General features: G+C 37.4%; 1 protein-coding gene across 3 annotated transcripts in view; it reads right to left on the bottom strand.

The window, feature by feature from the left end:
- Positions 1 to 1,673: 1,673 nt before the first annotated feature.
- Samd9 (sterile alpha motif domain containing 9) overlaps positions 1,674 to 18,270 on the bottom strand; it is a 22,150-nt gene continuing 5,553 nt past the window's right edge. The window contains exons 2-3 of one of the 3 annotated variants that reach the window (XM_036181461.1): positions 18,063 to 18,140; positions 1,674 to 6,894 (exon numbers count right to left, since the gene is read on the bottom strand). In XM_036181461.1, the coding sequence (XP_036037354.1) occupies positions 2,141 to 6,886 (4,746 nt within the window). In that variant the 5' untranslated portion in view covers positions 6,887 to 6,894; positions 18,063 to 18,140 and the 3' untranslated portion in view covers positions 1,674 to 2,140. Of the gene's footprint in view, positions 6,895 to 9,365; positions 9,404 to 9,478; positions 9,517 to 18,062; positions 18,141 to 18,270 lie in introns of those variants that run through there. The other 2 variants (XM_036181462.1, XM_036181460.1) reach the window with 2 other exon arrangements.

The following is an 18,270-nucleotide window of genomic DNA, read 5'->3' as shown; positions in this document are numbered from 1 at the left end:
AGCTGGCAAATGATTAATTTCTTGCACCCATTCATGTGAATAAATTTGTGAAATTGTGAAAAAAATTCTGATTAATCAAGGATACAGAAAATAATTTAACTTCGCAGCCCCAAATAGGGGCTGTAGGTGTTCTTGGATAATCAGAAGTTAGAGTATTTAAGCAGTGAAGGGAAAGGGAACACAGGACTAATGTAGAAATAGTAAACAACATGAGAGAACAGCATGATGAGACCAACAAGAAGAGAATAAAGAAAAGAAACCATCAAGGGAAACTTTGTGAGTTTTTTCCTTTCATAAAACCCCTCAGATAGAAAAGTCCTAGCCTCGCCAGTGCTGTGGATTCCTTGCAAGCCCTTTGTACTGTCTGGAGGCTGGCACTCTAGACAGTGTTAGAGGTACTCTTTTCCTGAAATTGGGGTAAATAAAACAATATTAAAATTTTTGCTTTATTTTATAGTCTGTAATTTGCCTACTGCTGACATTGAGAAAGTCAGAGTTTAAGAGGTTCTTTTAAAAATATTACTATTGCAGTACAGGAGATTGAACCTAGTGCCTTAAAAATGCCAGGTAAGTGATTTATCACTGAGCTCTGTCTTTAGTAAATCACTGATCTCTGTCTTTAGTCTCCAAATTGTTTGTTTATTTTAGCTCTGGGGATTGAACTTAGAGCTTCATGAATCTAGATGAGACCTCTCACCTCCAACCCCTTATGAGGAGGTGCCTTTGAAGAAAGTTCCTCAGTCTACCAAAGGAATCTAGTCAGAGGACTCATTCAGACAGCCTTCTGAGAGGACTTGGCCCATTTCACCCTGACTTTACAAGGCATGTTGCTACTGAGACTAGCAATCAGCTGCACCCATTCCCAGCGGTGAAATACACACCTGTGTTTGCTGTGTACCTAAGGTGGGTTATGGGGGAGAGAGTGCTTGTCTCATGTACTGATATTGAGCTTAAAAGAAAAGCAGGACTTCAGCAGAAATGATTCTATGCAGAATGCACTGAAACCTGGCTCAGAAAAAACCATGACCAAACACTCTAATTTCTAAACTAAGACTGTGTGATTAGAGCAATTATTTTTTAAATGATTATAATAGCTTCACCAATAATAATTTTAAATATCATTATCTGGTAGAAGTGAAATAAATCAATTGCAGAAAAAAATCTATATTCTCACATAAATGTGGAACCCAAGAACCTGAACTAATAGGAGGAAAGGCACCAGACAAAGTACGTGGTGATTATTAGGAAAGTGTTGGATATGAAGTTATACTAGTAGAAGGGTATGATGCTCTAGTTGGTCAAGAGGCTGTACTTGACAGTGTGATGATTATACTTGTCAAAGTGGCATAATATTGAAAATTCCAGGCTGGGTATGGTGGTGTACACTTTTAGTCCTAGTGCTTGGGAGGCAGAGGCAGGCAGATCTCTGTGAGTTTGAAGGCAGCCTGGTTTACTTAGTGAGATCTAGGACAGCCAGGGCTACATAAAGAGACTCTGATTAAAAAAACCAGCAACACAAAACAAAAACAAAGCAAACACACACACACACACACACACACACACACACAGAGAGAGAGAGAGAGAGAGAGAGAGAGAGAGAGAGAGAGAGAGAGAGAGAGAATTACTAGGAGAATAAATTCCAAATATTCTTATAATAAGACATAATTTGTGAATCCATGAATATATTCTTCAGTTTAATTTAGTTTAGTCTTTTTATAATGTATACATATTTCAAAACATCATGTTGGATACCATAAATACATATTTGTAAATCAGAAGTAAAGAGTGAACTGATTGATAAATTATGGGGTAAGTTTTATGCAGAAGGCAGGGGAAAGACTCTTCCTCCCAGCAAGATTCTAGCAAGACTATGAAGACAAGAACCAACTGCATATTTTGGTTTCGTTTTATTTTGCAAATGTTTAGAATAAGTTCTTGACAACATAGTTACACAGAGGGAGGAATCCAATAAGGATTCTGTGTACCCACTGCCAGAAGTAGCCTGGGGCTCAGCCTTGCTTTCTTCTCCTACCTCCATCCCCACTACATAGAATTACTGAGTTGTATCTAGAAGTAAATTAAAGGAAAGGAAAAAAAGATGATATCAAAACCACGTTTCTAGATGGGGAAACTCAAGTTCTTAAACAATTTTAATGTCATAAGCAAGAAGGCCTCCAATGGAAAATCCTAGATAAAAAGACACCTTTTCTATGCTCCTCCCACTTCTAAGTTGACCTAAGTGAGTGGGTGTGATGGGTATTGTGATTTTTTCATTGATTCCATACTCTATGTATAAATTGTTGTTTTCAGCTCGTCCCTGTAAACGAAGCAAAAGATCCTGGACTTTTTTCTCTTCCCATACTTTTCCACTATGCCACAAGGAATTAATATCAGACCTTTCAAAATTTTCATCAATTTTTCCTTTGTGAATAAGTCTGTTCCGATTGTTGCCTTTCCCGAGAAAGAAATATGCAATTGGTTGCTTTGTACGATACATGCGTTTATATTGCCCCCTGAAAGAATTTTCCAGTGCCCGAGCATACTTTTCCATTTGTTTAGAATCTTGATCTAGTTGTTGGTTTTCTGGCCAGAATAAAAGAGAAGCTAGGAAATAAGGTTCTAAAAATTGGTAAGTCAGTCCAATTGGTTGCAGGATCTCTCGAAGCTGCTCTTTTAGTTTTTTAATTGGCTTCACCAATTTGGAGGTAGGGTTAATACAAGAGAGAATGATGTTGGCTAAGATGAAATTTTGCTTTTCCTTTTGCTGGGTTTTGCTAACACATTGCTCAAGAAGGGAAGTGTATTTGTTCACTATATCTTCCATGCAGCTCACAGCATCTTTTGGACTTTTGATAAGATATTCTAAGAGTCCGGAAAACTTGTCTGCTTTTAAAGCTTCTAGGTGTCTCCGAGTCCTTTCTACTTGAAGTGGTAGACTGAGCTTTGATCTAAAATTTTGATTTTGTGATTCTTCCAAGGGACCAAATATCTCTACATACCTCTTAAAGTACCCACCCACCTTACTCCGATTTTTAGACTCTTCATATTGCTTTATATTGTTTCTGGGTTTTAAAAGGACAAAGTAATCATCAAAAAAGTCAAATGATCTCTTCAAAGAAGATTGAAGGTTAGTTAGATATGGAATAAAATTCTTGAGAACTGACTTAAATTCATTTAGACCTCCTGGGAGATCCCGATTTCCTGATATAAAATTGATCATATCTTGCTTAGATAGTTCATTTTTGTTGTCAAAAAAAGGAATGAGTTGGAGGATCTGGATAGTATAGAGCCCAACTTCTATCTCTCCTTGATAACCAGCTATATTGTAAGTATCATACCTCCTTTTTGACTTCTGATACAGCCTTTCTTTCCCTTCATATTCTCTATCTTCAGTTTGCTGTTGAGAATCTTTGAAAGCATCTGATGCATGCACAGCTGAATCTAAAAGTTCAGTTAGCTCATCAACCGAAATAGTCCCATTTCTTATATTATCATCTATCCACCATCTTATTTTACTTTTGTAGACTTGACCTAATGTATCTGAGATGTAAGAATTATCAGGTGCTATTTTTCTTGCTTGTTTTGCCCAAATTAAAGCATTTTTAAAGTCCTTCTCTTTAAGGTAGAAATGTCTTGCCAATGCTTGGCAAATGAATGCATTGGGGTTGAATCTACGGGTAGCTTCAAGTAATACATCTTTAACTGCATCATTTCCTTCATCTTTATGTAATGCTTCGATGAATGGGGAGAACCAGTTTCCTGTCTCACCTTCATGTTCATTGCGTTGTCTTGTGAGCAGCAGTGTTTGCATGTCTTGGAAAAACTTGCTTTTTCCTATACCCATATCATAGAACAAATTTTCTGTGAGCATATCCATCACAATTTCACTCTTGTTCAAGTTGTAGCTTCTCTTCAACTCTTCCAGCGAGACAGTGGCAATCAAATGGTGAATGATGCGCACTCCACAGTAGCTCCCACATTCTATCACCTCCGATTTGATTAGAATTGTAGAGTAGGTACCCATCTTGTCTTCAAACTTCTCTGTCCCCCAGAAAGCCTTCTTGTTTGAGATTCCTAGGAAATACTCACACTGTGAGAGGGAAATGGTAGTGTCAGGTACATATGCATTAAGAAGGGCCAGGAAAGCAAAGAGCTTTGCTTCCTTGGTGGCAACATTTTGTCCTTTCAGAATGTTCCTGACCACGTTTTCTATATACTCTCTGTTAAAGTTTGTTTTCATGATCATAAAAGAATAAAAATCTTCAAAGTTTTTATGCTGTTCTTTGATTTCCTTCAATTTAAGCTCAAATGCTCTCTGTTCTTTGTCAGACAGTTGGTGTACTAGAGCAACGCTGTCTGGGATCTTTGCACTTTTCTCAGGATTTTGTGACCTTGTACAATTTAGAATGATCACCAGAGGCTTCTCATATCGAATACATTTGTTAGCAACAGCGGTTTGAATGGCAGCCTGAAGAAGGTAGACATTGTCTTGCTCTTCAAAATCATCAACAAGGAGCAGCACAGGTAAGTACTCCTGATGGCTGGTTGCTCCATAGGTGATTAAATTTGTTACCTGTTCTCCAATTTCTGAGAAATCCTCTGTCTTGTTTTTCAGCACAGCACATCTGAACTTCTTTCTTAGCTCCCAGAGAATATGCATAGCCAAAGTGGTTCCTCCACAGCCTGGATGGTGATACAGATGAATAATTTTCGCACACACTGGTTGAGAAGAATCTGCCCATTCTTGAATTTTTTTTTCAAGTTTTACATATTTATCCCTTTTCACAAATGATGAAGAATAGTTTTCAGAAGAAAAGTAGAAGTTCCACCAGGACACTTTGCCACCCCTGTAGAAATCTTCCTCTTTGGATGTCTTGAATTCAAATAATTTCTTTTTGTCTTTTTCCAAGAGTGTACCTTCACATTCATTCTCACAGAGAATTTCCAAGGCAGTCATGATTTCTTCTTCCTTTTTCAGAAGAACAGTAGATGAACTAACAGATGGCAAGAATCGCTTTGAAGACTGAGTTAAAGATTTTAACTTAAGAATAGTACCATTTATCTCTGCAAGATTTAAAGTAGAAATGCTTTGGCTTGATAATTCATTTTGCTGTCTCGATAATCTTGCTTCAAGTAGGTCTTTCCATACCTGAAATATGTCTGAGTGTACACAAATACACAGTATATTTTCCATTCCTTTGAGATCTTGATAGAAAGCACAGAAAGTCTCAATAAGAGGGTCTCTTGGATCATCCACAGGGGACAGTAATAAAAATACCACCAAAAACCTCCCTTTTGGCATTATGTCATCACGTGTAAGAAATGAAATCAGCCTCCTGACTTCAGAAGCTCTTTCTCTTTGCCAGGAAAACGGATCTAAGGGTTTGTATTTGTTACTCTCCAGGTCTAACCTGCCATTGCAGAAAATCCAGCTGGGTTGCTGGTAAAGATTCAGACTAGAAATCTTCTCATTTAATGTAGTTTTTTCTTCTACAAAGAGGCTTGGAAAGTGGAGGTTTGCTACTCGGCTTCTTTTGAAAGCCTTTACTACGCCATTGCTCTCAGATTCAGGATCAAACTCCAACACAGCAAACCATTTGATTTCCTTCAGGAAATCTAAGTGATTGTTTTGATCTGGATGGCATTTGTTTGTGACAAGTATGTACCACTCATAGTATGAATTGTCTAACAGATCCTGGTTTCCTGTCAACAGCTCAATTAGCTTTTGACCCTCACTCTTTTTTTCATTTGGTTTTACTTTGCATTTTGTTTCTGCTTCTTTCCTAGAGTCTGCCACTGCTTTTAAATCTAACTTAAAGGCTTTGAAATCTGCTTTATTCCCTACGATGTCCTTACTTTGGGGCCCATCTCGCACAAAGACTGAGTATTTTGAACTTTGTTGCCATGTTTGGTTCTTAAGATGCTGCATTTTGATCTGGAAATAGTCTTCTCTACATTCAGAGTGTTGTGGAATGACATCTACTTCAATAACAAATTTGTTAGATGGAGTACTATTTGGCAGTAAAACTTCCACAAATCTTGGCTCTCGGATACATTTCTTTGCTTGTTGGACCTGATGGACCTCAAAATACTGCCCTATCATCAGACTGAAGTGGTTGATTAGGGTGTCTTTAGTGACAGTGGTGAGTTCCACACCAACAATTTTCCCTTGGGGTTTGTCTTTTACTCCAAAATGAATGGTGCCATTGGTACGTGAATTCATACATGCTGAAGCAAATCGGAAAGCCTCATTGCTAAATTTCATCTTGATGTCCTCTTCTGTGGCTGTTTCTGTGTTTGTGAAGGCTTTGAATTCATGTACTGGGTCAATGAGATTGAGTGGCCCTGTTTCAGGCTGTAGGGTGAAATGTAATTTGTAACGATATGGATTACTGAATTCATTGAAAGGGTATGGAACACATGTTGGTCCTGGAGATGACTGTTTGTCCTGTAGCTCTGTTTTATCTCCCATTAGCTCATTTTTTTCTGATTTAGAACTTTTAGCCTCTGGAATCACTGCAGAAGCATCCACCTTATCTGATTTCTTTTCACCCCTTTGGTTTTGCTTTGAAGTCTCTCTACTTTCTGTCTGGGTTTTAGGAATATTTTTACTGCCTTTTGTCTTCTTAGGTGTCTGAGTAGGATGTTTTGAAGGTGCTTTCTGCAATTCTTTGAATAGCTCTTCTATTTGGATTGCTGGTCCATGGGTTATGCCCATTTCAACAAGATTGTTTTTATTTAGCCACTTCAAGACTGCTCCACTCACATCCTGTGCCATCAAAATTTCCCTGTGCTTTTGGCCAATCTTATGACTTTCTAACCACAGGTTTACATCCTCTTTGGTCCAGTCATCTGTATTTTTTGGGAGGTTGAGTTTCTCTGCCATTCTGATAGCTGTATAGGGAAAAAGAAAAATGATGTTGTAGTTTATAAGTGAAAATGTGAAACATTCATTTTTTTAAATAGGTAAACTACGCATGTGTCAAAACATTTGTTAAGTTTCTGACACCAGTTTATTTTATATCAACGAAGAGAAATACCACCAAATGCACAACACTTTTCTTTATTGAATTGCATTATTCCCAGTTTATTTACTTTCTTTGCCTTATATATGAAGTATATGGAGATACTTCCATTCATAGATCATCCTTTTTATGGTTGTCAACTATATTGTGTGTTTTCTGTGTTATTAAGGATATTCAACCCTGGTATATAGAAGAAAAGAAAATATGAAACTAAGAGTAGAACTAAGTATAGATTGTTCAACTTGATTGATACAGACAAATGAAATAGAACATATGAGTGTTAAGCGTAGTGAGAAAGGAATAGAATATCAAACAGTAATTAATGATTTATGATAGACATAAAATACTTAATATTTTGAGCCATTAATTGGGTTTCTCATTGATAAACTATTCTGATGCTTTGTGTTATCTACTCAGAAAATATAAATCCCAGGGTAGGCTATCAAACTAATTGACAGTTAGATGTGGTCAGACGTAATTATTTGTTTACATCTTCCTGATTAGAGCAAGTGTATGCCATCAACTGAGAACCTTTTATATAATTCAGCCCTAAAATTCAGACCTAGAATATGTACACAGTAAGAGAGGTAGGTTTCAACATTTCAGACGAGATTGTTAGAATTCCTAGCCACTGCCCCAGCTACATGACCGCACATGCACTGTCCAGTAGCCAGGCAAGAGGCTTAGTCATCCCAGGGCCTTACATTCTATGTAACCTGGGTGCTGCATGATCACATAATTTGCTCACAGTGTGATCACACAATCTATGCACATGCATGGCAGAGCCGTGTAAGCCCATATGTGCATGTTCAGGGAGAACCTATAAAAAGCAGGTTCCATCTATCCATCCTCTCTCTTTTTGCACATAGGCCTAAACACCCCCTTTTGTTCCCCTTCCCCTAACAAACTCTTATAGTGGGCTTTGTTGTACCAAGTAGCTTTTCTTGCACTGTAAATAGTGTCACTTAATCAACAACATTGCACCTCTTAATAAATAGCAAAGATGAGTTGGATGCATTCTGGGTGTTATTGTCATAGACAGGTTTCAACATTTTAATCTAATTAGCAAATGATGTTATTAGATAACCATAATTGTGCATATACAGTAAAATATCTAAAGAAATCATTTTAAAAGCTATAAAAAGTAATACATTTAAGTATGCATATAAATGTAATTATAGAAAAATTGTCAAGTAGCTCAAAAGAAGGCAGAAAGATGATAAGATGAACAAAGGAAAAATAGAGAATAGAGAGAGCGCAGAAGCAGGATTAAGTCCTAACATATCAATAATTACTTTCAATGTAAGTGTTTATATACAGAAATTAAAAATACAAAATAGGTAGACTGAATTAAAACTATGGCTATACTCTATTCTGTTTATATGACACCCAATTGAAATATGATATGAGCAATTGAAGGTAAAAGTATAGATAGATCCATATCATTCAAATATCATTCAATTAAATACAGACATAGTCATACTCATAAACTACAGACAAATTAGATAATAGGATAACAGAATAAAGAAAATAATCAGAGGCAGGGGTACTATATATTGATAAAAGATCACCCAACAAGATGTTACAGAAATCCTAAAGGTATTTGCACCAGGAAAAATTTACATCACCATTGCAAAATGTGTGATGTAAACACTGTTAAGATTTTACAGTTCTAAGCAAATCTACATAAATAACTATAGGCACTAATACCTTCCTTTGCTGTAACAGTTGTTACAATAACTAAAAAGCAATAGAAAACATGTAGAAAAATTTAAAATTACCAATTTAACACTACCATCAATCAATAGGTTCTGAATAGCATTTATAGAATAATCTAAGAACAAAAAAGACCATTTTTAATAGTCAAGATTTTCCATTTCCTAAACTATAAAACAAAACTTCAACAAATCTAAAATAACTGAAATCATACAGAATGTTTACCAATCATAATATAATCTTTATAATTTTTATGCATTTATTTAGTGCAGTTGGGTATATGTTTTATGTGGGTGCACATGAGTGTCAACTTGATGGATTTTAGCATCACTATAGAATTAAATCTTTGGGCATTGTGGTGGTTTGAATAAGAATGATCCCCATAGGTTCATGCAATCGAATGCTTAGGGAGTGGTACTATTTGAAAGGATTAGGAGATGTGACCTGGTTGGAGGAAGTATGTCATTGACTTTGAGGTTTTTAAAAACTCAAGCCAAACCCAGTGTGATGGCTATTACTGGTCATCAATTTAATTACATCTTGAATGAACTACAATCAAGTAATGGATTGTAATCTTGAAAGTAACTACAATGAATAAATAAATGAATGTACAATCAAGTACACCTGTAAGAGATTTTGTTTGCTTGGTCCGAAGTGGGTGAATCCACTTCTAATCTAGTCATTTGAGGTAGGAAGACACACACGATTGATCTGAATCTTGGGGAAAGGTGACACACCTTTAATCTGGGCTATGCCTTCTGCTGAAAGTCTATATAAGGACATAGAAGAAGGAAGCAACCATTGGATTCTTGGACTTTCTGTTCACAGCCAGACATTGTTGGGTTAGCTGGACTTCAGCCTGCAAGTCATTTCAATAAATCTCATATACATACATACATGCATACACAAATACAAATATATACGTAATACACACATACACACACACACACACCACATACATATATTAATTCTATAAGTTCTGTTTCTCTAGAGAATCTTGACTAATACAACCAGCAATTCTCTCTTCCTGCTGCCTGAATGTAGAACTCTCAGCTCTTTCTCCAGCACCATGTCTGCCTACATGCTACCATGCTTCCTGCCATGCTGATAAAGGACTAAACATCTGAAACTATAAGCAAGCACCAATTAAGTCCTCTCCTTTACAAGAGTTGCCAGGATCATGTTGTCTCTTCACAGCAATAGAACACTGACTAAGACAGGCTAATTGAGGTAGGAAGACTCAACTTAAACATGAGTGGTGGTGTTCTAAGGGCCGGGATCCAGGACTGAACAAGAAGGAGAAAGCAAGATGAGCACAAGAGTATGTGTTGTTTTTGTTTTTGTTTTAAATCAGGACTACCAACTCCACAATAACCACACAGACTTATTAATTATAAATGCTTGGTCACTTAGGCCTGTTACTAACTAGCTCTTACATGTTAAATCAACCCATATTTCTTATTCATACTCTGCCACATGGCAGTACTTTTTAAAAACATGGCATGTTTATCTCCTGCTTCCTCTGCATCTGGCTCGGGACTCCATGTTTTTTCATCCCTGCACTCTCTTTTTGTCCACAAGTCCCACCTAACCTCTACTTGAGAGCTACTGGCCATTTAGAAGGCCACCTTGGCAAAGACACATCTTCACAGTGTAAAAAAAGATTATTCTATAACACATAAAGATTTATCATTCTCTGCTTCTTGACTGGGAATCCATGATGGAAGGAGACAGCCAATTCCAAAAAGGTATTTCCTGACCTCCACATGCTTTGTGTGACATGTTCACACACACACACACACACACACACACACACACACACACACACACACACAGAGCCACACACACACACATTCTATATTTGATTTTTTATTTTACATTTTTATGTTAGCTTTAGTTCTTCATTTTACATTTTCACATATGTACCTCCCACCTCCTTATCACTCTGTTCATCCTCCCTCCTCTGCACAAATCTTCTCTTGTGTTCATGTCTATTCTTTTTGTTTTGCAACCCCCAAGATTAGTCAAGGCCATCTGATGCACATTATTTTTTTAAAAGTTTGAAATTTTTTTAAGCAAAATTTCAGTAGTTTTATGTGTAGACAGTATTATTGTAAAATTTATATGGAAAAATCAGAGAATACAGTACAATAGGTAAAAGAATAAGGTAAGGGAGTGTTTCAAGACATTTTTGACAACTGCAATTATTTAAGGTCTGTGCTATTAGTGAAGAGACAAATGTATCAACAGAGAGGATTAAAGTCCCAGAAATAGACTCATGCAAATATATCCAAATGATACTTGAGACAGATGCAAAAGTTTATTGTGTGGAGGATTCTAGGATAGTTGTCTCAACAAGTGATGCTAGAGTAATGGGAAATCCATTTTATACCCAAAGTGAACTTGAAATGGGTCATAGATTTACATATGTAACACAAGACAATATTATGAAAATATGTACAAGAAAATCTTTGTGTTTAGGTATGTTCCTTGTATTTCTGATCTCTCTAAGACCTTTATCATGAAGGTGTTTGACTTTGTCAAAGGCTTTTTCAGCATCTAATGAAATGATCATGTGTGTTTTTTTTTTTCAGTTTGTTTATATGGTGCATTACATTGACAGATTTTCATATGTTGAACCATCCTTGCATCCCTGGGATGAAGCCTACTTGGTCATGGTGAATAATTTTTTTGATGTGTTCTTGGATTCAGTTTGTCAATATTTTGTTGAGTATTTTTGCATCAATGTTAATGAGGGGGATTGGTCTGTAATTCTCTTTCTTTGTTGCATGTTTGTATGGTTTGGGTATCAGGGTAACTGTAGCCTCATAGAAAGAGTTTGGTAATGTTCCTTCTGTTTCTATTGTGTGGAAGAGTATTGGAATTAGCTCTTTGAAAATCTGGTAGAATTCTGTGTTGGGCTTTTTTTGATTGGGAGACTTCTGATGACTGTTTATTTTTCCTTTGGGGTTATTGGTCTTCTGTATCCCAGAATCTAATCAATATTTATATGTATAATTCAGCTATTATTTGGCTTAAAACCCTGGACTTTTGAATTATAACCTGTTTTTATGTTCAAGCTATCTGTGTATTATTTCTCCTGTAGTTGTAGATAAAATGTTTTTACATTCAAAAAAAGGACAAATACTATATAGAATTGTATTACATGAAGTATATAGAATATACAAATTCATAGAGACAGAAAGATTAGATGTTATCTCAAGATGGAGAAGAAAGGAATATAGAGCAATGATTTCCTAAGTACAGAATTTCTGTTTTGTGTGATGGAAAAGCCCCACAAATGGACAGTAGTATCAGGACATAATATCATGAATGTAATAAATCAATACAATTAATGTAATTAATGAATTTAATAAACATAGTTATTGAATGAATACTGTGAATGTAATCAATGAATACCACAAATTAATAAATATCATGAGTGTAATTAATGAATATCATGGGCGTAATTAATATTTTGAATGAAATTCATGCCACTGAATTGTGAACATAATGGTCACAATTGTAAATATTATGTTCATTAAAAAAAAGAGAAAATCTTCATGATCTAGAAACAGTCAAAAATTCTTGTCCTGCCACCAAAAACATGATTAATAATGAAAAAACTAATAAATTAAACTTAATCAAAATTAAAAACTTTTTCCTATAAAGCAACATTAAGATGATCAGAAAACAAGCTACAAAGAGAGATATTTATATTCAAATCACATGAAGGATTTCTTTCTATATTAAACTCTGAAAACTTGTAAGTGAAAATATACAACTAGAAAACTAACAAAGGAGAGGAAGAGATATCACTACTGAAAATACAAACAGCAAATAAATACATTGAAAGATGTTGAACATAATTAGCCATCAGTAAAATGTAACTTAAAACCACAAAGAGATGTTAATACACAGCCATCAGATGAATAAAGTAGTGACAGTGATCACTCCAAGGCATGATGACAGTCTAGAAGAAGAGCCAGGGTAGCAAAGGAGAGACCATATGCTGAGGAAAGAAAGAACATTGAAATCAAGAAAGAGGTGGGAGGGCTGCTGTGGGATATTCTGTATGTTATGTGTGCTGCTCTGATTGGTTAATAAATAAAACACTGATTGACCAGTAGCTAGGCAGGAAGTATTGGCTGGACAAGGAAAAAGAATTCTGGGAAGTGGAAGGCTGAGGCAGGAAGATGCTGCCAGCCACCTCCATGACAAGATGTTAAGATACTGGTAAGCCATGAGCCACATGGCAACTTTTGATTAATACATATGGGTTAATTTAAGATAGAAGAACAGTTAGCAAGAAGCCTGCCATGGCCATATAGTTTATAAGTAATATAAGTCTCTGTGTGTTTACTTGGTTGGGTCTGAGCGGCTGCAGGACTGGCAGATGAGAGAGATTTGTCTTGACCTTGGGCCAGGCAGGAAAACTCTAGCTACAGAGGACACTAAAAGAGCATGAAGAAACAGAAAGATGATGCATTGCAAATAGGAAGCAGACAATACCCCCATCCTTCTACCCCATAGTTGGGGTTCGATGGGGCCTGAGGGGGGTAACAGAAAGCAGAGTCCTGAAGCACTAGGCAAGCCCTGCAGTCCTGGTAACAACAGACTGGCAATCTTGGCAATAGGAAGAACTTCAGTTCTCCCAAGGCTTAATCCAGTGTACTGTGACAGTGACTCTCCTGTGTGGCAGGCTAGCTAGTATTGGACAGAGGTAAGGTAAACACAGGCAACAGGTGCTCCACCAAAGCAGGAAGAAGCATTGACAGAGAACACGACGTTTTATATCATTTTATTGTTTATTTGTATTAATATCTTTTATTTAAATTTTAAATTTTCTATTTTATATGCATATCTTTCTTTAAACTTTAAGATTCTTTCTGATATGCATATTTCTGTATTTTCAGCATTCAGTTGATATGTTGTAGCTTGTGGAAAAGGCTCATATTTGCCCTTCTTTTCTTCAAACCAAATACACAATGTTTTTTCTATTGTGTTTTATACACTTACCATTTGCTCCCTTTTCATTCTTACTATCTCCATTATTACCTCTTTCCCACTTCCTACTTTACTACTTAAATATTGCTACCCTCCTGCAAAAAAAGAACAAAAAGATAAAAAAGAGAAATAATAAAACAATCCCCCAGAAACCTCTATAAACTGCATATTCCACAACCCAACAAGTACCCTAGTGCTTCTGTTCCCAAACAAGTCAAGATCCCAGGGTCTTGCCTAGCAGCTGACACTGGACTGCTGTCACACCATCACAGCTGTCACTGTTGCTACTACTAAGTGTTAGTTTTTAACACTCAGACTGACTGGATTAAAAAACAAGAGCCTCCTATCTGTTGTCTCCCAGAAATTAGCATTAGTAGGTGTGGTAGTTTGAATATATTTGGCTCCCATAAACTCATAGGTAGTGGCACTATTAGGAGGCGTACCACTGTGGAGGAGGGCTTTGATGTCTCATATGTGCCAAAGCCATGGCCAACTTCCTGTTGCCATCAGATCAAGATGTAGAATTGTCAGTTCCTTCTTTAGCACCATGTCCTGCCATGAGAATAATGGACTATACCTCTGAACTGTAAGGCACCCAATTAAATGTTTTCCTTTATAAGGGTTGCCATGGTCGTAGTGTCTCTTCACAGCAATAGAAACTATAACCAAGGCAGGCCCATAGGCTCTATTAGGAAGAGTGGCTTTGTTGGAGGAAGTATGTTACTAGAAGTGGGCTTTCAAGTCTCAGATGCCCAAGCCAGGCCCAGTGGCTCACTCTCTCTTTCTGCTGCTTTTGGATCTGGATCTAGAACTCTCAGCTACTCCTCCAGCACCATGTCTGACTGCATGCTGCCATGCTTCCCACCATGATGGCAATGGACTAAATCTCTGAACTATAGGTCAGTCTCCAATTAAATATTTTCCTTTATAAGAGTTGCCATGGTCATATTGTCTCTTCACAGCAATAGAAACCTTAAGACAGTAGGAAAGACATCTAATAACTGAGAGTTAAAGATTAGAAATTAATCTCCCAAGCAAATGGAAGTTGCAATAAATAAATAAATAGACGGACAGTGATTTTCCACATCTGAGAAAGAAGACTTCAAATCAAAACTAACCAGGAGAGATAAGGAAAGCTTCATGGCAGACCATCCACTGCAGCCTCCACTTCCTCTCAGCCCCCATTCCCAGAGATCATGCAGACTTTCTCCTAAGCCTTCATCTACTGCCTTACCCCTTTGTCCCAGCCACCACCCATATGCACCCCCTGGAAACTCCTGAATCAGGTTGGGATCATCATGCTCACTCCTCTTCTCCAATCACAATTCTCCAGTCTTACCTGCAGCTTCGTAGCAGACAACCTGCTGTGGCCTATCCTTCCTCTGTCCCCATGTCCGTGGTCTACATAGATCCAGGTGGCACACTCAGCTTTCCTCCCTCTATGTATTCCACAGCCCCTTCCCTTCTAGCTCATTCACATTCCTTAGTGTCAGCTCCCAATACCTAGAAACAAGTTGTACACTGAGTGGCCAGGACCCTGAGTGCCCACAGTTGGATTTTAGAAACATACTCTACTAGGACAAACCACAGGTATCACACTCTCCTAAGAACCTGAGAGAACAATGGAAAACCAAGAATGGAATACCCACTCAACAAAGACAGGATCAGATATCTGCACCTAGAATTACAATGATCCAAAACTTAGATGTCTAGAAACCAGCATAAAAACATAATCAATAATAGCTGACAAATAGCCAAATGAATGGAAGCACATGAATTATGAACCAAAGGCTGTGGAGCCCCTAGCTGGATCAGGCCCTCTGGATAAGTGAGACAGTTGATCAGATTGAACTGTTTGGGAGGCATCCAGGAAGTGGGACCAAGACCTGTCCTTAGTGCATGAGCTGGCTGTTTGGAACCTTGGGCTTACACAGGGACACTTTGCTCAGCCTGGAAGGAGGGGACTGGACCTGCCTGTACTGAATCCACCAGGTTTAAATGAATCCACAGGGGAGTCTTGGCCCTGGAGGAGATGGGAATAGAGGGGAGGGGATGGGGGAAAGGTGAGGGTGGGGGCGGGAGTGGGGAGGACAGGGGAACCCATGGCTAATGTGTAAAATTAAAACACAAATATAATTAAAAATAATAGCTGGGACAATATGTCTCAACTGGAGTCCAACAACCCTATTATAGGAGGCCTTGAGAAATGCAATGTAGCTGAAGCATAAGAAAGGACTTCAAAATAGCTACTTGAGTATGCCCAAGGACCTTAGAGGGGAGATGAATAAATTCCTTAATGAAATCCATGAAAACGCCAACAGTGGCATGAAATGAAAGTGGAAATGGAATCATTAAAGAAAACCCAAATAGGTAAACCTGGAAATGAAAAATTTAGGAATTTATTCCAGAAGCTCAAAGGCAACTTTTCACTGGCAGAATACTAGAACTGGAAGAGAGACTCTCAGGCATAGAAGACAAGATAGAAGAAATCAGAACCTTGGTCAAAGAGAATGTTAAATATATAAAAAAAAAATTCAGGCAGAAAACATCCTGGAAATCTGGGACCCTGTAAAAAGTCCAAATCTATAAATAATAGTAATAGAAGAAGGAAAAGAAACCCAGAAAAAGGCACAGAAAATATTTTCAATAAAACCATATAAACAAATTGAAAGAGAAAAAAACCACATGATCATCTCATTAGATGTAGAAAAGGCCTTTGACAAAATCCAGCACCCCTTTGATGATAAAAGTCCTAGAGAGACTAGGGATACAAGGGACATATCTCAAAATAATAGAGGCTATGGTAGTTTGAATAAAAATTACCCCCATAGACTTAAATTTTGAATGCATAGTCACCAGGGCTATTTGAGAAAGAATAGAAAGATTAGGAGGTGTAGCCTTGTTGGAGGAAGTGTGTTACTGGGAGTGGGCTTTGAGGTTTCCAGGGCTCATGTCAAGCTCAGTGTCTCTATCTTGGCCTTCAGATCATGATGTAGCCCTCAGCTATTGCTCCAGCTCCTGCCTGCTGCCTCCATGCTCCCTACCATGATGGTAAAGAACTAAACCTCTGAAGCTCTAAGCAATAATAGTGAAATATGCAGCCACAAAACACAATTATGTCATTTACAGAAAAAAAGTGGAACTGGAGATGGTCAAGTTAAGCAAAGTTAGGAAGAGCTGTCCACCTCATGTCAGTCAGAAAGCAGACAGAGAGGGAATCAGAGAGGAAGAGTCTGATAGATGAAATAAACTCTTCAAAGCATGCCTCTACTAACATTCTTCCTGTAACTAGGTCATTTCTTTAGTTTCTACCATCTTCCAATAAAGCTATCAAATCACAAATCTATCAGTGGATTAATCCATGCATTAGTTCACAGTCTGAATGATTCACTCCTTTTTCATGATGTAGCATTTTTGTATATTGTGGGGACCAAGCCTTCAGCACATGAGCCTTCAGGGGATATTTTATATCCAAGCCACAACACACAACAACCTTCATAAACCCCAAGAGAACTGTGCTGAGGGAAAAAGCCAACCCCTAATGCCACAATCTGTTCACTTCCACTTAACATGTATTCTCGAAATGCAAGGTCATAGTAATGGACAGCAGATTAGAAGCTACTGGAGTTAAGGAAAGAAGGAGTATGAAGAGTGAGTGCATCGAGAAAGACCCATAAGAGAGGTGTCTGTGTTTCAGCGTTTGTGTTTTGAATGTACAAACGTCAATGTGAAGTTGTACTGTAGTGTTGACAGACTTTACATTAGGGAACCTTGACAAAAGGCATATAGATCATATGATTATTTCTTACAACTGCATGTGGATGGTGTGATTGCAGATGAAAACTGAATTAAAAAACAATGCAAAATTAGAAAGGCATGCAATAAAGAGAAAACATTTAAAATCAAGCAGTAAGGAAAATATTGAGTATCAAAACTTGAAAGAAACAATACCAACAATGTATGTGGAGCTTACAGGCTTGACTACTTTATAAAAATAAAAGAATGACTGATAATTTAGTGAGTTCAAAGTGCAACACAGTAAAGACAGGGAAGAAAGAGGGAGAAAACAGAGTTAAAAGAAGAAATTCAAAGAGAAAAGTAGAAAACACAGTCACAATGGAGATACCTAACAAAATTCCAAAGTGGTATTCAATTAAAGGTGATAGAATTGACACACATGTGGAAGAATCCATCAAGAATAAAATATTGATAGAGGCACTTACCAGATGCTAGAAAAATTAAGTAAATCAGAGGATATTACAATCAACTTTACATGGACAAGCTTTGAGAAGTGAGATGAAATATATGACTTACCAAAACTGACTTGAGAAACAGGGAAAGGAATTTCACTGCCCAGTGTAAGGAAGATCACAGGGGTCACTGATATTCCCACTATAGTGACAAGAAACAAGAATAATGAGTTTAGAAAGCTTAGACTTTTGAAGTTATGTACCTGAAGACAGCTGACGTGACGGGAGCATATTTAAGTTCCAAGGATGGAAAGGTCTCTTCTTAGGTGAAC

Source organism: Onychomys torridus, chromosome 3 (assembly GCF_903995425.1).
Source record: "Onychomys torridus chromosome 3, mOncTor1.1, whole genome shotgun sequence".
Lineage (NCBI taxonomy): Eukaryota > Metazoa > Chordata > Mammalia > Rodentia > Cricetidae > Onychomys > Onychomys torridus.
Note: the sequence above shows the minus strand (reverse complement) of the source record. Positions and strands in the feature narration are given on the sequence as shown.